Below are 22,478 nucleotides of genomic sequence, written 5' to 3'. Positions count from 1 at the left end.
GCGAGGAGCGCTACTGGTTATTATTGGAACCGATACAAAAGGCGGGCGGCTCCGGGGCCCCGGCCCGAGCCCGCGGCACGGCAGCAAGCGGCGGCCCCGGCCGCACGGCCCAGCGGGCTCGGTGCGGGCGCCGGCGGCAGCGCGGGGCCCTCAGCCGTAGTGGTACACGAAGTCGTAGCTGCTCGGCTCCTTGGGGATCGGCGGCGGCGCTTCGGGAATCTGGATGTTCTCCAAGTCCAGGAGCCTCAGCTTCATTTCCATGCTCAGCAGCGTGTCCAGGTCGCTCTTGGTCAGCTCACTGGACATGTCCTTCCCCAAGAGAGCATTAAGCCCATCAATCCAGATACAGTACTGTGGAAAAGAAGGGGTCATTCACGACTCCAAGCATAAATGATACCTTATATCGAATCTTTCTGTCCATGCAAAAATTGGAGATTTTCAAGACAGGAAACACTGGAGTGAGTTAATATATAGAGAAAAAAATCCCACCCCCAGCTCTTAAACAGTGCCCACTTCCATTTCCAATAAATGTTAAAAGCCTAGAGGAAAGTGTGAGCCCATGGTTGTACTAGAAGGACAAGAATTTCTACTGTGGCACAACAAATTAAAAAAGTAAACCTATTCTAGGCATCATAGGAGGAAAAAAGTAGCAGTCCAGACAAGGGGAAATTAGTGTGGGATTTTTTTTTTTTCTTTTTAAATGAAAAGGATAACTAAGGGGAAAAAAAGATGGTTCATACTAAACATCAGCAACATATTCTAGGAATGAACCTGGTGAGTGACAGCCTGCTTGAGTCTCTAATGAGAAGCAACTGATCCTTCTTAATCTCTAAAGTTGATTGCTATATATTCCACTGCTTAACCACTACGTTTCTTACCTCATATTTATTAGGTGCAATGAAGTTCAAGGTCTCATCGGGATCATACAATATGGAGAAGGCCAATTCTAACACCTCCTAAATGGAAAAGAATCTTTCACTCACCAACTGAACAGAACATTACAGCACCTTCTGCCCGCCACCCCGAGAGAGCTGCCTTGCTGCAGCTCAGTACACTTTCTCATACTGCTGTTGTGAGCACTTCTGAAGAGACTACAGCACGATCATGCTTACAGCTCAGAGTCACAAAGGAGCACTAGGAAAGGGCTCAGACAGGAGATGGGGTTTGTACACAACACACCTGCAGTGGGGGAGATCATTCACTCCTGTTGTTCGCTTTCAATCTCAAACACTACAGCATTAGATATTAATGACTGTGAAAAGGGAGCACTTGCCTTATTCTGTTTCAGTGCACTTTTCTCCTTCATGTGTGGACAATCCTTCCCTGTGACAATGGCTTTGATGTCTGCAACTGGAACTAACAGTGAAAAAGTAAAACTCCCAAACAAGCAATCTAACCAGAAAAATACAGAACTTTGTTTTGTCTTTGCAACTGAACACTGTTTGGTTTTTTAGCTCGTTAGTGCAGTTTTCCAAAACACATTGCCAGTGAGACATCCCTGCAGCTGGCTTTTAAAAAAACTATCAAGTAATTCCAAGATTTGAAGAATTTGGGCAAGGATCAAAAGTTGGTATCCCCTTAGTCAAGGCTTCAGCCTTGTGTCTTTCATCTTTATCTAGGATTATATTCAGCCTCTAGACAGCAGAGCACAGAAGAGTGCAGTCTGTAATCAGGACTTACTTTTTTCTTGTAAAGATTCAAAGGTCACTTCCCCCTGGGCATTATCTTCCAGGTCTCCATAATGTAGCACCTTGTGGTTCAGAGCCAGGCGACAATACCAGAATCTTTCTGGAACACACACCAAGTAGAGTAAGCTGAGCAAGATCCTTCATTTAAGGTCTCACAGCCACTATGTTACAGCCTCTCCACCCAATCCATCTGCTCGCCCAGTTCCTCAGCACAGCTTCTTATTCATGAGGGGATGGCTGTATTCTTAGAAATGCACATTTGGGCCATTCCAAACTACTAGCTGAAATGGACAGCCAAGTAACCAGCTTTTCTTTCTGGCAACATGCCTGCTGACAGATTAATTAATTAGATCTTATTTGCTACAGTTCTTCACATGAAAAAATACTGTAGACACTGTCACCTTACCTTGTCTTCTGCGATTTCCAATTTTCCTAAAGCTACTTCCCTCACAAAGCCTGTTCAGGCGCTGCTGCTTTATCAGTTCCAAGATCTCAGGCTGGATTTTCTCTCTCAACTCCCTGGCAATCAAATATGGAAGAGTAAGCAGAAAATTGAGATAATGGCATGGATAGAAGGCAACTGTTTTTGTTAGGCACGTACACAATAGGTGGAGACTGGAAGTCATCTTGGCTCATTCTCTCAGACTGGCGTAGCCGCAGAATCTCAGAATAGCTCAGGCTGCGCAGTTTGCTCTTGAACTGGTCCAAGGAGTTTGGTTTAGAGGGCAGAGCCCTTGTGATCTGTTCCCTAACAACCTGCATAACCTAAAGAGGTGGGACAGGAAGAAAAACAAGTCACTTTCTTGTTAGCAGCAGGGTATCAGGGCACAGCTCAGTGGCAGCAAAGAACTGACATGGTATAACCAGGGCCAGGAGTATCAGGATACTAGTGACTTTGAAGATCAGAAGAACCAAAAAGGATCTCAGGGCATTCCAAATAAAAGTTGAGTCATCCTCCCTTACAGCTCATACCAATGCCCTGCCACATCTTCTGCGCCTTACTCCTTAACCAAATGTACAGGCTGAGTGAACATGTGCTGATCTGCAAAAGATTTTATAAAAATATCTCTTCTCCACCCTGACCTTATTAAAATCTTCTGCTGTCGCCCTCATTTCTTTCCAGGTCTTGTTCAACAGCTGGATACAGATGGCAAACAGTTCCTCAAATGCACGGTCATGGGTGAAAAACATGGGGTGATAGTCATTCCGGCCTTCGTTGGCTTCAGAAAGAAACAAACCACAGCCATGTGAGCATATTGGACAAAAGGTACTAGGAGTAACTAAAGTCCACTACAGCAACAGACAACTGATGGTGTGCAACAGTACTTACTCCAAGAGATTAAGACAGTTCAATACTTTGTTACCCCATAGATAGTTTATTGACAACAGCAATTCTCCCCACACTTCGCCATGCAAACCTCTGTGACTCATGCCCTTTTCATCCTGGTCCCCCAAAATAACTGCTTGCAGTGTTTCCCACCTTCCTCTGGTGGAATTTCTTACAGTGGTTACTTTTCTCAGAATGCTGTTTTGAAACTGTCAGAGCTAACAAACTTTTCCCAAGTTCATGATGGTTTCAAGACTTTTTTTTTTTTATACAGCACCCTCCTGAAGCTCTGGGAAGATGAAGCTTTCTGCTTGTATCAGTTTTTCAGGAGAACTAGAGTGCACACACCAAAATTTCTTACTTTATTTTGATAATGGTATTATCATTCAGACATCAACTGTGCTAACTCCAAGCTCGCCCTTTCCTTACATGGCAGAAGTGAGATCATGGTACAAATGCTTGTGAATATTAGTTTCTAGAAGCATCAGCCCAGCAGCCTGTAAAGCTGGGTGATAAATGGTACTTACGGAGTTCCCCAACTTGCAGGATCTCACAAAGCATCCTGGTGAGCTCAATGGCACTGCGCCCAAAGGGACACTCGTGTTTATCTTCTCGGCTGCTGTTCTCCAGAACAATCTACAAGAACAGGATGCCACACACACTAAGAGGAACTGCTGAGGTGTTGGCATCTGTAAAAATCAGCAGCTTCACATACCCTGATATAGGTGTCCTGATGAAATTTGGCCAAGTAAAGCATGTTGTCCAATGCCAGCATCCCAGGAGGAGTCTGTGTAAAATCCATAGCTGGATTGATGTGATTCTGTGAAAAGAGTGTGTAGAAAGAACCCAAATGAATTAGCTCAAAGGAATTGTGTGAGAACCTTTTCCGAATGAATTTTAAACCACCTGCCCATCAAGCACTCCCTCATATCTATCCAAGAGGTAACCCTGAACACCTGCTGACAATGCTATCTCAACTTCCTAGAGGAGAGGTTGGTTCCAAGTTCTTCATAGCACAGGTGCATATGGTAAGGAAATACCTCCAGAGAATGCCTAATGAACCCTTGCATTTAACCCATCAACAAGTTCATAACTATCCTCCCCAGGAGTGTGAATGTAATTGAATCTCTAAACTCAGACACTGAAGTAATGTAAAGGAAACAGCTATTTCTGTTCCTTATTTCCCCACAACTCCTATGGAGATTGCTCAGATTGCCCTGACAAGATTTACAGTCTAGATGCATACAGTGAATCCCAGCATCTTGTAGTCCTTGGTGTACATGGCTTTGCGTTTCTCTGTTCCGCTGCCAGGGACGGTGTTGCTGTCAGACTCTGCATCAAATGCAATTCTTCTCAACTCAAATATGATGTCTCTCTGTGCCTGAAGGACAGAAGGCAGGGAAATGGTGATGTGATCAATCACTACAGTATTTTCACACAATGCACAGTCCTGCATCTCTCTTCAGAGCTCACACAATGAACACAGATGCCAAAGGTCATTAACACTATGCACAAAGAGGCAATCCATTTCAAAATGGCAAGTTTCAGTACAGTGGGTAATGCAAAATGTTTGTTTGCATTTTTCTTTAACTGCAAGTTTAGTTACAGGCAATTTCTAGGCGTTCAGGTAATACTGTGGCACTTCTCCTTAAAAACCGTAATACAGCAGAGTAACAGACACCTTAAAAATGCCCAGTTTTCCTCCTATACTGCAAGCAAATGGATAAAATGATGTGCCTGCCATAGAGGTAAAGTAAGCAGTTTGACAGCTGGCATCACACTGGTCAAGAAAGGAGTATATGATTTCAGTGCCCACTTACATCTCAAAGTCCCACAGAATGCAGTAGGATGGTCATGAGCATACCCTAATCTCAAGGTTGACAATATGAAGGGCAAGTCTGAAACTTTATGTACCATCCACTGCAAATTCCACAGCGCTAGGGGCTCAGGAATAAGGCCCCTTGTACATCCTATTCTATCAGATCTTACTCAGCTCTAATAGTGACCTGATCATTGGGATCCATCTTGGTCATCATTCTCTCTTCCAGGAGATTAAAGGTCAGGACCTGCAGGACGTAGAGCTGATGTGCCATTTCTGTTTTAATGGGGCGGTTTCCTCTGATCACATGCTGCAAAATAAAGGAGAGGGTAGAAATTAAGAGAATGCAAATAAAAGCTGAGGTATTAGCCCTAGGCATATGCCAGACTGCATCTCTCTATATGAACATTCAGTTGTTTAACCTCCATATTCCACCAGAAGCCTAATTATAATGCTCTGTAAGAGCAGAAAGCAGCATCCTGGTAACTCCCTTTTGAATAAGTTTTACCTTTGAAAGAGTCATTTTTCTACAAGTGCCCTGAGGGCAGTAGAATTTACACTATGCACAAGTGAAACCTCCATTGAGAGGACATTAGGAAGCACTTTGTCATTCCAGATATACTTACATTTAGGATTATAGACCTCAGGTGCTTCTGGGCAAATGCATTAGCCATTTCCTGTTGTGGAATTTAAAGATGAAATAACATGAGTGAAATATAAAGAAAAAGCCCACACTGTGCAGAAAGGACAAAATGGAAGAAGCCTATGAATTGGAGATAGCACTGTCACACAACAAAGTGCTTTTCTACAGACTGTCAATTTAGCATAGCATCTGACCACAACTCATAGATGGCTTCCCTACAGAACATCACTAGTGTGGAGAAAGCCACTAGCAGAGTCAAAGCACAGAAGCAAATTTAGCCTAATGTTGGACATCAAATGGTACTTCACTATTAGGAGATATGGCAGCAGGGAGCATATTGTGCATTGCCCAGGAAAAATCTGCCATCTACAAGAGCATCCTCCAATTAGCATTTCACAGCTTCTTATACCAAGGTAAATACCCAAGATAACAAGAGCTATGGGATGTAGGTTTCAGGTCTCCTCCCTCTCAAAAACTCTCCCTCTGAAATTTATTTCCTTTCTCCAGTTTCTAAAGAGATGATCAGAAGTCAGCTTGAGGACAATTTGCAGAAGCATTCCATTTACAAAAATACAGGCTAATAATATTCATGCTTAGAGGAAAGCTTCCAGTTTCCCTCTTGACTGCATGGCTTCCTTCTCTAGATGAGGAGGGCTTCCCAAACATCAAGTCATGATGACAAACAGTCACAGCAGCTGCAAGATGCCTTCAGCTCCAGCAACGGTTACACATGCATCTGCAAAAACCTAACCTGTACTTTCTCTGTGAATTGTGCTGATGCACTTTCTAACATACCAGTGACCTCATCACCCCTGCTAGGAGAATGGCACAAGTGCTAATGTCAAGGTGAATAGCATTAATTTGCTGTCATAAGCAAAATCTTTTGGGTAAGAAAAATGTGTTGGGCATTTTATCATCTGGAAGAAGTCCAAAAGAACTGACAGTCTGAGATCTCTCTTCACATTCCTGTGCAGTGCAGATTGAGAATTGGGAGCAGATGTGGAGTCTCAGACAATTGCACTCAATCAGCTGTACATTCTGAGCAATCCAAGACTTTCCAGCTGCTCATATCAACATCACTCTTGACAGAGCAAGAAGTCTGGTAAAATGTGTGCATTAACCTAGTTCAGAGTTCCTATTACCACTTTTGATCTAGACAGAAAGCTCCTGAACCAAGACAGTGACTGACAGCCCAGCCGTAATGGCTGCAAGTTCAGCAGCATTCATCTTACAACCCAAGTGAGTCAGTGCTTGAGTGGAAGGTATCTAAGGAGCCTCTAGATGAAGTAGGAGGTGCTTTCAGAGAGAACACGCTGCCCTCTTGAGTCATTATTTTCTACTACATTTGTGAGATGTAGTACTGAGAATAGGACAAGGCTCTGTTGTTAGGATTTGCTCATGCATGCGACACAAAGAATCCTTTCTCTGAAGGAATTAGATTGTATGTGGGATGGAGTTAACAGGTGACTGAAGCAGATAAAAAGTGGGAAGGACAAAGACAATCAAACAATTCTAAACAGCATAGAAAGAAGCATGAGCACACATACAGTCAAACCACTGCTAAGGGATTTATGCTCTGCTGAGAGTCCAGTAAGGCCCACTCTGCTGCTTGATGGTCATAGAAACACAGAATGATTTATGCTGAAAGGGATGTCTTGAGATCACCTAGTCCAACTCTACTGGTTCAAGCAACATCAGACAGATTTGGTTGCCCAGGACTGTGTCCAGTCAGGTTTTTAATATCTCCACTGATGGAGACTCATAATCTCTCTGGGTAACCTGTTCCAGTGTTTGACCACTCTCATATTTATGTCGTGTGGGTGTGCACGTTTCATGTGGAATTTCCTGGGTTTTAAGCAGGGCCCACTGCCTCTTGTGCTGTCAGTAGGCACAACTGAGAGGAGCCAGGCTTCCTCTTTTTTATTCCCTTCCATCAGATATTTAAACACATAAGACCTCTCTGAGTCTTCTCTTCTTAAGGCTGAGCAATCCCAGATCTCTCAGGCTCTATTCATATGGAAGATACTCCAAGTCCCTTAGACATTTCCATGGCTCTTTGTGGTCACTTGGACTGTATTCAAGGGAGGGGAGAAAACGTGAAAAATCCCTTGAAATTTTGTTTGCTATGAAGTCTACTATCTTTGCTGAATTACCAACAGAGGAATATGATTTTTCTTATTTTCATGTATTAAGCATAGCCATTAATTTTAGAAATTATGTAACATTTATTGAGATGGCAGTTTCCATTCTGAAGGTGCTGCATCCTTGAAAAAAGTGGAACATTCTCTGTGCCATGCAGAAAACCAAAAAACCTACCAGTATCTCAATACAGAAGGTTCCAAATCAACCTATTAACAAGAATGGTGGTTTCCCTGGAGCTAGCACAGGACAAAAAACATTCTTACACTACAATTACCATAAGGGAGAAGTCACAAATTAGGCAAAATTTATGCTCTAGCCCTCAGTAAGCATCAAGTTTCGTGACTGCTCTTCACAGACAAACAGCTCTATCTTTAGAAGGATGCAGCTGGATATGAATCTGTCATTAACACAAGTGAGATTTGGGCTATAAACTCATGCTGCAGTAAGTTTAAGGAGATTCAGATTGCTAAAGGCCTTGTTCCAGTTTTACAATTGGTTCACCTGGCCTGTCTTGCAATATCAGTTTCCTTTTATGACCATCTGTATGACCTTGTGTGCACAGTAAGCCATTCAGGGTTTCTCCTGCTACTGATCCTTCTCCCCTCCACAGTCTGAGTGCATCCCCAGGAGTCCTCCCGCCCTTCTCTCTAGGTTCATCCACTCTCTGAGGCTGTGGGCATCATCCCTGGGATACAAGGAGGCACAGCTAGAGAAAAGCTAACATGCCTACAGGTCCCCTACATGACCAGCCCCCAGGCTTGAGTTACTTACAGTGATGGGCAGGTCTAGTGGGTTAAGCAGCTTGTCCTGCTGGCAGAAAGCAAAAAAAGGCACAAAGAGAAGCAGACAGGATTTAGCTTGGAGTCCAGGAATAAGGCACAAACAGGGCACTAGAGAAGAAAGGCTTAACACAGCAAAGCTACATACACACATATGCACGTCTTGCAGGTAGCTGAGATCTCTGGAGTTTCCTCAGAGCAAGGCAGTGTTTCATTTCTCATGTTTGCCAGCAGGAATATCCCTCTATGACTTAAGAAAGGTCCCTTTTTGGGGGAGAGGGAGGTGGGTGTTTCTTTATTAAGTACATACAGCCCCAAGGAGTCTAGCCAGCCTACCTCTCCCATACACAATTAACTTAAAAAAAACTTGCCATGCTGTCTGCAGGATTACTTTCTGTCTCTGAAGGTCTTTCAGAATCCTTTCTGAGCGTGTCCTAAATATAGACGTGTGCTCCAGGACACATTATTAATGGGATGGTGCTTTTTCTCCTCTGTTGCCATACTGAAAGAGCCACTTAAGTTCTTGGCAAGGTCTGAGGTCTACCTTGCCCAGACAGTATGATTTCTGAGGCATAAACAGCCAGGCAGTAACCATCACTCAGGTTTAAAGTCAAAAGGCAAGAACAAACCTGTCTCTTATCCTCAGGTGCCTTCAGGAAGAGGGCATTGATCAAGGCAATGGCATATGTCTGAATCTCTTGGTTTGAGCTGCAGAAACAAAAAAGGGAGGCTTCTAAGGCAACAGGCAGTACAGACTGCAACAGACAGCTTGTTGCTTTACCTGCACCATGAGAACACTGACTACAGCTGTCTTGCATTTTCAACAGACAAGCAGGACTCATGCAACGTATGCTTATGATGTCCAACTCTACAAAAGGCTTCCAAAACCTGACAGATTTCTGACTGATAGGTCCATTATCCAGTAGACAGAGCAGACTGCAGCCCAGCACCAGCACAGTTTGTTTCCAATGCTGAAACTATCTCTGTAAAACCTGGTTATGGTACAGTCTGCTATATGGATACAGCCTGAAACTGGTATGGAGCAAGTTATTTTTCTCCCCTATGCCAATGGAAGCCATCAAAAGCAAATGGAACTAAATGCTTCACTGCAGAACTTTTTCTGGTGCTTAGCCCCTTCCTAGGTCACACAGAGCATGTGGTTATACCTGTCATGTTCAAAACAGCACAAAACTAAGCTTCTAAACACCAATGATATTCTTCTGTCCTCCTCCTGATATTCTGTCAAATGCAAGTTTGTTTCCTGCAATACTACAACTCTTCTTGGGGGGTAGACCTTGGCTGCCAAGCCACTCTATCCCTCCCTTCCTCAGCATGACAAGGCAGAGGAGAAAACAGGATGGGAAAAACTTGATATAAAGGCAGCTTAATAAAGCATAAGCAAAGGCTGTGCATGGAAGCAAAGGAAAACAAAAGATTTATTCTCTACTTCCCTTCAGCAGGTGATGTCCACCCACTTCCTGGGAAGAAGGGCTTCAGCACAGACCTCAGTTGCTTTGGAAGACAAATGTCATAGCAAAGAACCCTCATCCCTCCTTTCTCTTAGCTTTTACTGCTCAGCAGATGTCATATGGTCAGTTTGGGTCAGCTGTCCTGGCCATGTCCCCTCCCAAGACCTTGCCCAGCCCCAAGGGTAGTGGATGAGGGGAGGAAACCTTGGAGAGAGAGTTCTGATGCTGGAGCACTGCTCAGCAGCAGCCAAAACACTGGGTTCTTCATCAAGACCTTTTCAGCTCTCAGAGCACAGCACAGCTCTGTGAGGGCTGCCCTGGGGAACTGAACTCCATCTCAGCCTGACCCAGTGCACTCCTGCATCAAGCTCTTCTCATGAACAGAAGTCCAGTGTATCACCTAAATAAGTATGTGTGCATGAATATACTTTTTTAAAATATATTTTTTATTTATTTAACTATATGTGTAGAAATAAAAGATCTTTTTATAAAAGACCTAAAGCCAATACTTCTTTTAGCTTAAATACCTATTTTCCTCACTTTGACATATCTCTGGATAACAACCATATTCTTTCTTCTATTGCTCCCTTCCAAATCTTTTTCATTTTGGTCAATCTGCTGTACTTCAAACATGCAAATCTCCATGCACCATCCTAGGTTCTCCTTGGGCCTCTGAGCTGCACAGGTCTCTGAAGTCTGTCATTCACTTTTGCTCTCCTTTTCAGGGTTTGTTGCTCTTTTCATCACACTGCTTGCTTTTTGACAAAGCAGAACAATTTTTAGGTTAGTTTCTCCTCTTCTAACTCATCTCCTTTGGACTTGTTTCCATGGTCATGTTCTTCCAGAACATATCCTCTGTTATGAACTGTTCCCTTCTGATGGCCTTGCCAAGAAAACCACCAGCAAATCCTGACTCACCCTCCACCTCCGTTTCCAAAATATTCCCTGCATGAATGCTTTCTTAAGTGACCATTTGTGTTCTGGAAGCACTTAAGCACACAAGTTTATGTCTCGAACAAAGATAATTTGCTTAAAAATCTGCACAAGTGTGTTCGATGTTAGGAGCAAATCTGTGTTTGACTAAACCAGAAATCATAAAGCTGAAAGAACATATATTCTTTGCAGAACAAAGATGCTGGAGTGTTCAGGAGAACTTGTTTAGCTTTTCTGTTAACCAAATTCAAATGTATAAACATTCCAAGCACGCAGTGACATTGATGCACTACTTTGTTTGCACTATAATTTGGTTAAACTACTGTTCACTGATTAAAGAGCATCAATCACATTCACAAATAGTGCTTTTCCATACCTTCAGAATTAAAAGGCTTGAGAAAAAAACCAACATGTGCGAAGCTCTAACAACTACATGCAGCTTTTTTATAATGAAGAGTAGAATTGACCTAGGCAAACAGCCCTAAGAGACAGATATTAATTTGCCAGTTTGTTTGGACAGAGAGGAAGGAAATGAAGAGATTTTTTAATCCCTTCAAGCAAGAAAAGCAATTGTTTTCTTCCTTAGTATGCAGGACAAAACCCAGAAGATGATGAGCTCTTAGAGTCTAGTGGAGACAATTAAAAGAGGGGTAAAAGTGACAGACAGCTGGATGCAAAACCTTTGGGAAGTTGTTCTAGTGAAATGCAGGTTTGGTCCTAGCACTGAACACATTTGGACAGTTATTTAAAGCTAAATATCTTTGTCCAACACTCATGTGCCCAAGTTCTTCCAGAACACAGAACATATTTTTCTAGGATCTACTTTTTAAAAAAATCCATTAGCAATCTTAAAGTTCAAATAAGTTGTCATATTGGTAATGCTTAAAAAAATATATAATTTTCAAGTGTTCCAAATGTAAGAGGATGTATTTTAAAATAAACAAATAGTCATAAAATTGGTATAAATCCCACCATTGCTGGGTGGACACTCACACTTGCAGGTGGGAAATGAGCTGCCCCACAGTGATCTCCTCTGCAATCTTCTGGTACAGAGTCTGGCTGTTGAGCACCATGCTCTCCAGGATGGCCAGGGAGCGCTGCAGGATGGACACGTCCACCATGGGCTGACTCACGTACCCTGCAATCTGAAAACACATCAACCAGCAGGTCAGCTGCTGCCAGGCAGCAGACCTTGTGGTGAGTGAGCCAGGGCTCAGAAAGGGAGGTGCACTGTGCTCTCAGACAGTACTCAGCTTCTCAAAGTCTTTTGCTCTTCCTGGAAGATGCATTAAAGCATGGAAAGAAATAATATCCAGTCACCCCCTCCACCCAAACTCACCTGTTTGATGAAGGTTATGGAGACCATGTCCCAGGAGACAATACCGTGGTCCATGAGCTCCAAGAAGGCAGTCAGGGTGAAAGCCAACATCTCACTATAACTGAGAAATTGAAGAATTCAGTTACAAAAGATCTGCTGGCAAGAAAAAAAGCCCGCTCAAGCTGGATGAGAGAAAAATGTCACCACGTTCTCCTAATAACACAGTTTGGCACCTGGGGGAGCAATAAAGTGCATGCATTCACGCAGATAATTTTACTGTTTTGTAGAAAGATATTTTATTTTTCCTGGTTACAAGCACAAATTAAAATTAACAGCAGTAAGTCCCTAGTCCTGCCACCAGAGACTCACAATCACCAGGATCGGTACTTGGTTACTCAAAGAAGCAAACACGTTTTCACATCAGAAAAAATAACTAAGGGAAGTTAATTGTCCTCTAAATATTGGGACCCGACTTGAAATAAAATGAAGGCACAGCATGAATTGTGGAAAATTTAATACATAACCACAAGACAGAAAGAAAAGAGACTGAAGGAAAGACTGCAAAAAGTGCCAAAAATGTATTAGTTGCTAATATATAAGAAGAACTATAAATGTTATTACAGTAAGTTATCCAGACTTTAAAACTACTTTCAATGAAATATAACAACTGCAACAGAAAATCCAACTGAATTATTTGTACCATAGTTCACTGTGACTGTGCTTGAGAAAACCTCCAGAGCCAATCATGACTGTCTCCTCTTCTGCCTCGTGAGGTCTAGCAAACGAGTGGAAAGACTTTGTCTCCACAGACCAGTATTTGCTATAAGGTTAGCTGCTTAATGCCACTTCTGCAAGCAAAATGAGTCCCTTATTTGAGGCCTTCTCCCAGAGTCCTGGAATAAAGGAAACTTACTGGGATAGAAGCTTGGTCCCACTCTCCACAAGCCGTGTCAGCACTGTAATCCCTTCCATGTTGATGAACTCTGTGGCAAAGGTGACGTCTGCTGAAAGTTTTGCCAGCTCCTTCATGGCATCCAGCCGGGCTTCCATGCTGTGGGACTGGATCCTCTCCATCAGCTGGCGAGCTGCCCTGGACTGGCAGGAAAGAGGGATGGTGCCAGTTACAGACCAGGCACCTGCAGGCTGAGTCCTGCCAGCATCAGCATTCTGTCAGAAGCCCATGGGTGGGCAGGGAGAGCAGAGCCAGGGTAGAGATAGCAGCAAAGTCACATTCAGTAGCTGCAGTCAGCAAGTCTGAGACAGACTAAAAAAAGGCTTCTCTCAGCAACAGTTACAGCCAAGCAGGAGGTGAGTAAAATGCTGTTTTGCATGTTAGAGCAAATGCCTGTTTTTCTCCTCGTTGAGGTGAGTGGAGGTGGGTATAGAAATATGGAGCAACACCATTAAAGAAATACAATACTGATAAAAAGTCTCAGATTCAAAGAGAAGCATGATCTCATTTTGTGTATTCACAAGACATTCTGTTAAGATTTCTCAGACACAGATCACTGATATCCTCTTAATTCCCTTTTGCCCAAGTATCTTCTCCCAGTCCTACTCACCCTCAGCTCTATGCCAAGACACTTGCACAAAAAAAGTTTTAAGAACTTAAATAAAAAGAAAGCTGCAAAAAATGACTTTTGAGGGTACAGGAGCAATAATTCAGCAAGAACAACATCCTCTTCATCAAATTTATCTCCATTTAAATTTTTTGCATTCAGTCACTGGAACTGTTGCTTTCTAACTGACCGTGTTAAGTGTGCTCATATTGAGAATGCATTTGTCAAGGTGTCTCACTACATCCTAATCCAGGAGATGCATTAAAACGGTAGACTGGATTTATGGACAGGAAGTCCTATAAAAGGGCAGAGCATCCAAAGGAAAGACACACACCACAGACAGGATGGAAAACAAAGAGTGCGTGCCTCACTGCATGGAAGGGCCCACAACAAAGGTACCCCCTCTGCAACTGGGGGAGAAGGAGAAAGAAAAGCCAAGAGGTAAGAAACAGCCTGCCACCATGGAGAGTTACTGAGAAAGAGGGAGGTGAGGAAGCATTTACCGGGGAGACTGCCAGCTGTAGGATAGTTCCATTCTTGATGTCACAGCGAGTCTGGAAAGAAAACCCAAACTTAAACTGTGGAAAAGTGGAGGGGAAATAACCCAGCTGGATCTCCAGTGCACATCTGTATGCACAGTAAAGGGGATCCTATGTCACACAACCCTGCTGAGGGTACTGAATTTGAGTGCCTGAGTCCCCACACCTACAGGCATGCAAAGGGAGCAGAGCAAAGCTCCTGTGTTGAATGGCACCATTTGAGTCTGAATCTGAGAGCAGAGATGCTGCTTCCCAAGGATTAGTGCCAGTATTGTTCTATGACTGCAGTCCAAGACATTTTGGACTCTCAACCAGGGTATCAGCAAACTGCTGCCTCTCACACTGACCTGCTCTGTGATGTACAGCTGAGGACCATCCGCATAACGCAGCGTGTAGTACTCTGGGTTTGGCAAAGACCACCTGGCAGAGGAAGAAGAAGGATACATTAAGCATCTCTGTCCTCTTTCTTCTGGCTGTCAATTAGGAAATGGAGCTTGGACCCAGGAAGTTGCAAAAGAACTTTCAAGCAAAGCTTTAGCAGGGGAAATTAGGTCTCCCAAAGAGGAGAGAAAACTCCTCTTGAGGACAATGTGGGATTTAAGCCTACTCTAAACCAACTCTGTGGAGCAACTCAACAGGCCTGCACTTCAAGAACAGCAGGATGGGCCGATCCTCAGAGAAACTGGCCCTAAGGCATAGAAATGCACACACTTAGAATTGGAGTAAAAATGGAAGGCCCCCATTTTCCAGGAGATCCTTTTCTTCACAATGTAAACCCCAGCCCATTCCGTGGCCAAAACCAGCAGCAGGCAGCATGGACTGTGCTAGCAGCACATTGACAAGCAGCAGACTTCCACAGTAACCCAGCAAGATTTGTCAGCAGGACAGACTTTCTCCACAAGGATTCCCAGAGAACTACTCACCCATCACAGACCTCCTTGATGATGGATGCAAGAGGCCTTTTCTAGAACAGAAAGAGAGTCCTCAGTAGCCGCGTTCCTCTCAACCACAAAGGAATACTGCCCACTTCTATGCTTCCCACATTCCAGTATCAATGCTGGGGTGCCTTTCCTCCCCCATCTGGTTACCAGGTCTCACCTGATCTATTTCCAGCAGCTGGGCATTGGCACCTGGCCACTCAACAGCCACTTTCACAATGTCTGAAGGTGGTGGCATTGCTCCAGACTCCTCCAGGTGCCCTTACAAGAGCATACACCTCCACACCTGTTAAGAGAAAGGATAGTGAGCATCTTCTCTGAAAACTGTTTCACTTGCTACACTGGATCTAACACCAAGCTTTGAAACACCTAAGCTCAGCCTTATGGTTTTCTGCGCCTGACAGGGACAAAACACCCAGTATTAGCAGAGATCAAGGCCTCACACAAACAGCATGTTGTGAAATTGCACGCCCAGCTTCATCACCTGAGAAATACTTCTGAGAGCTTGTTGGGGCACTCACAAGAAGAGTCACTGATCAGCAAAGCCCCATCTGCCACCCACTGTCTGTGCTGGCAGCTCAGGCTGCAGGACTACTACAGCAGCAGCTCCCTAGGCTCAGCTGCTGTCTGTAGGTGAGAGCACTGTCCAGGTAGCCTCCCTCCCACAGGCTGGTGTTTACTCATCCCCATCCAAATTTCTTCGAATACTTGACCCATTCAGGGTACCCAAACAAGCTCTTAGGCAAAGTTAGCTTTATCCTATTCCCTTCCTGTAATATCATAAATTCAAAACATGAGCATCCATCACAGAAAATAAGGTAACAGCATTTGCTCTGGAAGTCTACCTTTCACTCCTTTATCTGCCTTTCAGAGCATAAGCTTGTGTTCAGGGTTTGGTCCCTGTCAGTTGTCAGACATGGTGGTTTGTGCCCAAAAATTTGACTACATAACCTTCTGCACTCCTATGACAGCCAGACTTGGTCCACTCTACTACCACCTACCGTCTGGGAAGTATCTGGCAAGGCAGATTCAGAATTTCATTATGCTCTGGAAAGGCTACCCCAATTCACAGAGATGGCTACAAGTGAGTACTCCTGGCCTTCTCTTTCTGTTTGAGCACCAATCCCAAGAGCGGCTTGTGTTTTCTTAAAACTCATTAAAATGACTGTAAGACTAAACACATCTCATGCAGAAAAGTGCCAGTCAAGTTAGGTTCAAAATAACATCTCCAACCTTTCAGATAAGCAGTAGACATTAGCTGACCTTGGAAAAAGCAGCAGACTCTGGGCACCAAATCAGGGCAATTACCAGTATGCAACCAGTACTCCCCAAAGAGCCCAATTTGTATGACAACCCCAGACCTGCAGGGTTTCCATGTATTAAATCTAGAAACAGGCAGTTCCAAAATGGTGTGTGATTTCCACTCACTGCTCTCCAGCAATTAAAGGTTATGATGGCCTAAATTGAAAGCCTGAGAAACATCAGCCCTGTGCAGAAGCACACACTCACCATCCCCAGTACCCAGCCTGTAATAACTGAACAGGTAATTACCTCTCCCACGAGCAAGCCAAGCCACAACCAGAAAACATCTAAATCTATTCAATGTTCAAGACACAACAAATACACAGTGAAGAGACAAGGCTCAAAGATTAGTCCCTGAGTACTAAGAACTGAATTTGCAACTTTTTAAACTAATTTACCCATGAGTAATTATGCATGAGTAGTTAGCATCTAATTACCACTTTTCCCTTCAGCCTCTTGCAGTACAGTCATAGTCTTTTATTTGTATTGCAAGTGGCAAGTTGCTACTGAAAAGTACAAAGAAATACAACACTTTATATGCCAAAACAAAGATGTCCAGATGACTAGAGGTAGAAGCCTTTACAAATCTCTAACTTGTCTTTTCCCACGCAAAGAACACGCCTGTTTCAGAGAGGGGAAGTGTCCATTAAAACAGAAATGCTGATATGAGGGGAAATCCTGCAGAAATCATAGAACATTTGGGTTGGAAAATACCCTTTAGGTTGTGAAGTCCAACCATAAACATAACACTGCCAAGTCCATCACTAAATCATGTCCTTAATAAGCAAATAAATGTCCTGTTTCATCCCCAAAAAAGTACTGCAGAGGCACACAGCACCTTGAGGTCATCCACTCTACCTGCAGCTCCTCTGATATCCTCACCACCTAAACCAGGGACCAACCAAGTTGTATTGCACTACCTTGGTATCTCCAAAAGAAAGCTCTCAGCTGCATACAAATTCAAAGTATCTCACCATGATATTTAACACTTATTTCTGCCCCAAATTTCTTCCATAAATGAGCACCCACTCATGACTGGCAACCATGCTCCCTATTCCAATCAGTATTCAAAGCACAGCAAATACACAGTGAAAGAAACAGAGCTTCAAGACTCTGAGAAATATCTTCAAGGTATTTTTTGGTTTTGCACAGCAGCACCACAGAACAGACACCAAACCTTGGTATCTCTACCAAGGCAAAGATCTGAACAACAAAGTGACTTGGCTAAGAAGATTCCAGAGAAGCAGGAATTAAAAATTTAAAAAGGTGGGAAACTTTTTAGAACAGTCTTGGTCAAACAATGCTTTGAAGGACCAACATAGATCGATAGTTCAGCAGAAGCAGCTTTCCAGAAGAGGATGACTGGACTATGAATACAAAGGGTACTTCAGGTCAGCCTCTTAACATGAGGTTGTCTGCCAAAGCATGCTTTGAAAAGATTTCACTGTGCATCTGCAGACAAGAGGGTTGTCAAGATGTTTGGTTGTACAATGGATATTTTGCAGTGCAGCAGTGATAGAGCTGATAAAATTGCTAAGAAGCTCTTGTGAAGTACAGACCATGATGTTGCGTAATTGTGTTTATCAGTCAGTCACTTATGTGAATGCTCTCACAGCACATTCTTTTCAACAGCGTGTAAACAATTTCTCACAGTTTGTACAGAGAGACAGAAGCCAAGCTAAAATCCATCAAAAATTAATTCAGTCTGCTTCTGCAGAGTGAGATCTGTCATGTAAAGCAGTGGTGCAGGGGTAGCTGCAGGGCAAGGAAAAATCAGCAGAGCCACTAAAAACACACTATTCAAAAGACTTCTGAGAAGCTGCAAGCTAAAACAACTACAGTATTTTAAGCAGAACTTCCCTATTCACAAACTCAATCTTCTTTTCATTACAGATAGAGAACAAAGTGTGCTGCACACAGAATGAAAATGAGGAGGATGAAAGAACATTCTCTGAAAAAGAAAAGCTGCCTGGTAGAATCCCCCAGTCAACAAGCGAATAGTTGCAGCTTCTGAAACCTGTAGATGCAACAAAACACCCTCAGCAGTCCTCAGCAAGTCCCCAGATGGTACCAACTGGCCAAGCTAAAGTTGGAAGTGACGTTGGCAGAGGGACTAATGGGACAGGTGGGCAGAGAAGACATTCCTTGGCCAAGCAGCATGAAAGGGTAGGAGACAGTAGAGTCCAACCCGAAGGCTATGCAGTTTTATGTTACCTCACACACCAAGCAATGAGAAACATCCCTCTCTAGATAAACCAGAGAAGCAAATGGCTCAGATTCCCTGCCTCTGGCATCCTGCATTCCTCCAAAGGCCTTCCATGGCTGCTCTTTGGCTGTAAAGCACTGCGCCTATGGGCACATTTCAACACAGTACAGCAGAGACCATCTCTTGGCAAAGACAGAAACTGATAGCAACAAGCAAAAAGAGAACTGCTTTATTATTTTTAATCCGTCAAGTGACTTCGAAGCCGCCAGCCAGGCGACAACCCCTGAAGCTTGGCTTGAACCCCAGTTAAAGGCATTAAACAATAATTTTTCTGCTAAGCGCTGTCCGCTCTGTACCTCGGCTCCCGAGGGAGCACCGGCCTCGCCCCTCTCGGTGGCTGCCCCGCGCGGGCGCGGCCCCTCCGGGGGCAGCGGGGGCGGTGCGCCGGGAGCGCGGCACCGGGAGCTGCTCCGCTCCGGGGGCGGGCGGAGGAGCCAGGCCGGAGTCAGGGCCGCCGGCAGGGAGGGCGCGGGGCGCGGCGCCGCAGCGCGCCCAGGGAGGCAGCAGACCCGAGGCGCTCCGCCGACGGCTGCGCTCCCCGTCCCTCTCCCCATCCCTAGCCCTGTCCACGCCCGCGCTCCCCCGGCCCCACCGCGGCCGCTCCGCGCTCCCGCGGCCCCGCCGAGGCGCTGCCGGCGCTGGCACCGCCCCGGGGCGCGTCACGCGCCCGCCGCGCTGCCATGGAGACCGCGGGGACCGCGGGGACCCGACCCGACCCGCCGGCCCCGCCGGCCCCGCCGCCCCAGCGCACCCCCTCGGCAGCCGAGTCGATGCCGCTAACCGAGCGTCCCTCGTCCCTGCGCCCCTCCTCGCCTCCGGGGCCGCCGCGGCGGGGCTCACGTCAGTTCCCCGTGCCCACGGTGCCCCGCCTCCGGGAGCGGCTGCGAGCGCCAGGGGCCCGGTGCGCAGGAGCTCATGCAGGGCAGCCGCTCGGGCTGGCGCGGGGCTCTGCGGCGGCGCCGCGGCCGCGCTCGGCTCCCTCCGCCCCGACAGCGAGCGCGGGGCCGCGGAGCTCTGCGCAGCCCCCGCCCCGGGCGCGCCCCGCCCCGGGAAGCGCGGCCGCGGCGCGCCGGAACGGGCGGGGCCCGCGCAGCGCGGGCGGAAGTCGCGGCGGCCGCGCGTAGCAGCTTCCGCCGGGACGGGCGGGGTGCGGGGAGCGAGGGAGCGCGGCGGGAGCAGCGGCGGGAGCGGCGGCGGCGGGGGGAGCACCGAAAGCCGCAGCCATGGTGAGCCGGGCGGGCCCGCGGGGCGGGGGGTCGGCGGTGCAGCGAGCTCCGCTCCGGGCCGGGCCGGGCCGGGCCGCGGGTAACGCGGCGCTCTCTTGCAGACGGTGGGAAAGAGCAGCAAGATGCTGCAGCACATCGACTACCGCATGCGGTGCATCCTGCAGGATGGGCGCGTCTTCATCGGCACGTTCAAGGCCTTCGATAAGCACATGAACCTCATCCTCTGCGACTGCGACGAGTTCCGCAAGATCAAGTGAGCGGTGGCGGGTGCCCCAGCGTGGGGGATCGGGGCTCGGGCCGGGACAGCGTGTGCTGCCGGCTTCTGCAAAAACAGACGTGGATTTAGTCTCTTTTGTCAAATCCCCAAACTGCCAAAGCTTCTGGACCCTTTGTTTCACTTCTTTCCTAATAACCAACATATGTGATGCCATTTCTAGCAGTTTAGATTTCTCTGTGTACTTAATTTGAGGCATATAAAAACGTGCTCATCTCTGGAGAAGTAGCCTAGTCGCATATTTTGTTGTAAGCTCAAAGAGCAGCATTAATTCATTCTGTTTTTCCTTCTGTTTTGCAATTTTTTTTTTCTCCCCAGACCTAAAAATTCAAAACAGCCAGAGCGGGAAGAGAAACGAGTCCTTGGTCTTGTGTTGCTGCGAGGGGAAAACCTGGTGTCCATGACGGTTGAAGGACCACCTCCAAAGGATGTAAGAATGAGCCGAGAGCTAAAGAAAAAAGAAGGAAAATCTGATGAATTCGCTTCTTTGCAGGGGAACGCTACTATTGTATTGTTGTAGACTTACAGATGCTGTTGTGACTAGATCCAACAAACTTAACTGTAGGAAGCTCTAATTCCTTTGTAGGCTTGGACATTTTGTTGGACAAAGGAAGGCTGTGGGCATCTGTAGGCTCTGAGGACTTCTGATAGGTCTTTCTTTTTGGGGGTTGTGTTTTCAGACTGGAATTGCCCGGGTACCCCTTGCTGGAGCTGCTGGAGGACCTGGTGTTGGGAGAGCAGCAGGGAGGGGAGTACCAGCTGGTACACCCATGCCACAAGCTCCTGCAGGATTAGCTGGCCCTGTCAGAGGAGTGGGAGGACCATCTCAACAGGTGAGATACTATGACCCATGTGGCTTTTATTTTTTGGCACCAGTGTGATGCAAGAAATTGGTGTAGTGGAAGAACTGTAATCTTAGTTTCACAAAGTTTGAGCCTAGCAAGGCTTTTTTGGTATTAGATCTCCCTAGATATTTTCCTATGTGATAGAAGAAGAGGGTTGAAAAGTGCAGCTTTTCACACATAATTCAAGTGGTATCCATTGAATTGTATAACAGGTTGTAGTGTTATTTAGTAAGTTAGGAGAAGACTTGTGTAATTTTCTGAAGGGGAATTTCAATGTTACTTTTTAGTTATAATGATAAAGCAAGTGCTATTTTTTCTGAGTCTGTTTGTTTTGTCTACAGGTGATGACACCCCAGGGTCGTGGAACAGTTGCAGCTGCTGCTGCAGCAGCCACTGCCAGCATAGCAGGAGCACCAACTCAGTACACACCAGGGCGTGGGGGTCCTCCCCCACCCATGAGCAGAGGAGCCCCTCCTCCGGGTAGGAATTACTCTGTAGAGCTCATGTTTTGTTGCAAAATTGGTAATCTGATGAAAATCTGGTATTGTGGGAGATATCCTGATACCCAGCTAGTGCCTTGAATATTCAGCTGGATTTACATGCCTGTTTTTTCTCTGGCTTAAGGAATGATGGGACCTCCTCCAGGCATGAGACCACCAATGGGCCCCCCCATGGGAATGCCACCTGGCCGAGGGGCTCCGATGGGAATGCCCCCCCCAGGCATGAGACCACCACCCCCAGGAATGAGAGGTGAGCAGGGGTTATCCCATCTGTCATGGGGCTCTGAGAAGCTGTAATATAATGTTTGAAGGGTGATGCATTTCAGTGTCTCCCAAGCTCTGCTAGTTGTCGTAAGTTCTTTGGTGCCAAAAAGGGGTCCTATGGCTACTTGGAGCATGGGGGAAATGTCTTTTCTGTTTAGTGTTGCTGCTTCTTTTCTCTTCAACTCTTTCCTTTATTCCTAGGACCCCCTCCACCTGGCATGCGCCCCCCAAGGCCGTGAAGAGTTCTGTAATGTACCTCTGAAGAGGGAGAAGGAAGGGGATACACTGAGCAGTATCACCTCAGACCTTTGCTATATATATTTTATATCTACTGTCGGTAATGTTTGTCCTTTTTAATAAAGCTGGAAAACCTACTAGTAGGAATCACTATTGTGCTGGTCTGTTTGTGTCAAAGGTGCAGCCATTACTTTTTACTGCTCCACACTGGTCATCCCAGGAGAGCAGGCTTGAAGAAAAAAAGCTTAATTTGTATAGGTAGAAATTAACAGTTGTTTTGTGTTCCTTATAGGAAGTATAGCATAGCAATGAAATTTAACATGGCTGATGGAAAAAGAACAGATTGGGAGAGTGGAGATGGTGAAAAATTAAAACATCTTTGTGACAGGTAGTTTGTAAAACTTTTTTTC

At 45.6% G+C, this 22,478-nt stretch overlaps 2 protein-coding genes across 7 annotated transcripts; one reads left to right on the top strand and one right to left on the bottom strand.

The window, feature by feature from the left end:
• Nucleotides 1–19,772, bottom strand: ELMO2 (engulfment and cell motility 2). 6 transcript variants are annotated; one of them, XM_068207633.1, is made up of 23 exons: nucleotides 19,536–19,702; nucleotides 15,315–15,440; nucleotides 15,140–15,180; nucleotides 14,564–14,636; nucleotides 14,181–14,231; nucleotides 13,032–13,213; nucleotides 12,140–12,239; nucleotides 11,794–11,945; nucleotides 9,028–9,106; nucleotides 8,391–8,429; nucleotides 5,461–5,511; nucleotides 5,022–5,144; nucleotides 4,262–4,396; nucleotides 3,731–3,835; nucleotides 3,543–3,651; nucleotides 2,772–2,908; nucleotides 2,290–2,453; nucleotides 2,095–2,207; nucleotides 1,681–1,788; nucleotides 1,274–1,356; nucleotides 879–956; nucleotides 142–351; nucleotides 1–101 (listed from the first exon to the last, which is right to left on the bottom strand). In XM_068207633.1, the coding sequence occupies exons 2-22, from the start codon at nucleotides 15,390–15,392 to the stop codon at nucleotides 151–153; spliced, it is 2,202 nt and encodes a 733-aa protein (XP_068063734.1). In that variant the 5' UTR covers nucleotides 15,393–15,440; nucleotides 19,536–19,702; the 3' UTR covers nucleotides 1–101; nucleotides 142–150. The 6 variants fall into 6 exon arrangements, with proteins under 6 accessions (XP_068063734.1, XP_068063730.1, XP_068063731.1 ...); XM_068207629.1 differs by lacking the exons at nucleotides 1–101; nucleotides 142–351; nucleotides 879–956 and having other exon boundaries at nucleotides 1,184–1,356; nucleotides 19,504–19,772; XM_068207630.1 differs by lacking the exons at nucleotides 1–101; nucleotides 142–351; nucleotides 879–956 and having other exon boundaries at nucleotides 1,184–1,356; nucleotides 19,563–19,711.
• A 25-nt stretch (nucleotides 19,773–19,797) lies between these two features.
• Nucleotides 19,798–22,205, top strand: SNRPB (small nuclear ribonucleoprotein polypeptides B and B1). Its single transcript, XM_068207639.1, has 7 exons — nucleotides 19,798–19,948; nucleotides 20,050–20,201; nucleotides 20,541–20,652; nucleotides 20,903–21,055; nucleotides 21,409–21,547; nucleotides 21,692–21,817; nucleotides 22,033–22,205. Exons 1-7 carry the CDS (start codon nucleotides 19,946–19,948, stop codon nucleotides 22,068–22,070), a joined length of 723 nt encoding a protein of 240 aa, XP_068063740.1. The 5' UTR covers nucleotides 19,798–19,945; the 3' UTR covers nucleotides 22,071–22,205.
• Nucleotides 22,206–22,478: the final 273 nt, after the last annotated feature.

Source organism: Anomalospiza imberbis, chromosome 17 (assembly GCF_031753505.1).
Source record: "Anomalospiza imberbis isolate Cuckoo-Finch-1a 21T00152 chromosome 17, ASM3175350v1, whole genome shotgun sequence".
Lineage (NCBI taxonomy): Eukaryota > Metazoa > Chordata > Aves > Passeriformes > Viduidae > Anomalospiza > Anomalospiza imberbis.
The sequence above is the reverse complement of the archived record's forward strand: the minus strand, read 5'-3'. Positions and strand labels throughout refer to the sequence as shown.

Excerpts from the sequence above, each read along its gene's own strand:
- ELMO2 (XM_068207633.1), bottom strand. The coding sequence starts at position 15,392 with ATGCCACCACCTTCAGACATTGTGAAAGTGGCTGTTGAGTGGCCAGGT. Across the intron at positions 13,214-14,180 it reads TACAGCTGGCAGTCTCCCCG|TCCAGGGCAGCTCGCCAGCT; the intron begins GTAAATGCTTCC and ends CTTTCCTGCCAG. Across the intron at positions 3,652-3,730 it reads ATCAGGACACCTATATCAGG|ATTGTTCTGGAGAACAGCAG; the intron begins GTATGTGAAGCT and ends CTGTTCTTGTAG.
- SNRPB (XM_068207639.1), top strand. Across the intron at positions 21,056-21,408 it reads TGGGAGGACCATCTCAACAG|GTGATGACACCCCAGGGTCG; the intron begins GTGAGATACTAT and ends TTTTGTCTACAG. Across the intron at positions 21,548-21,691 it reads CAGAGGAGCCCCTCCTCCGG|GAATGATGGGACCTCCTCCA; the intron begins GTAGGAATTACT and ends CTCTGGCTTAAG.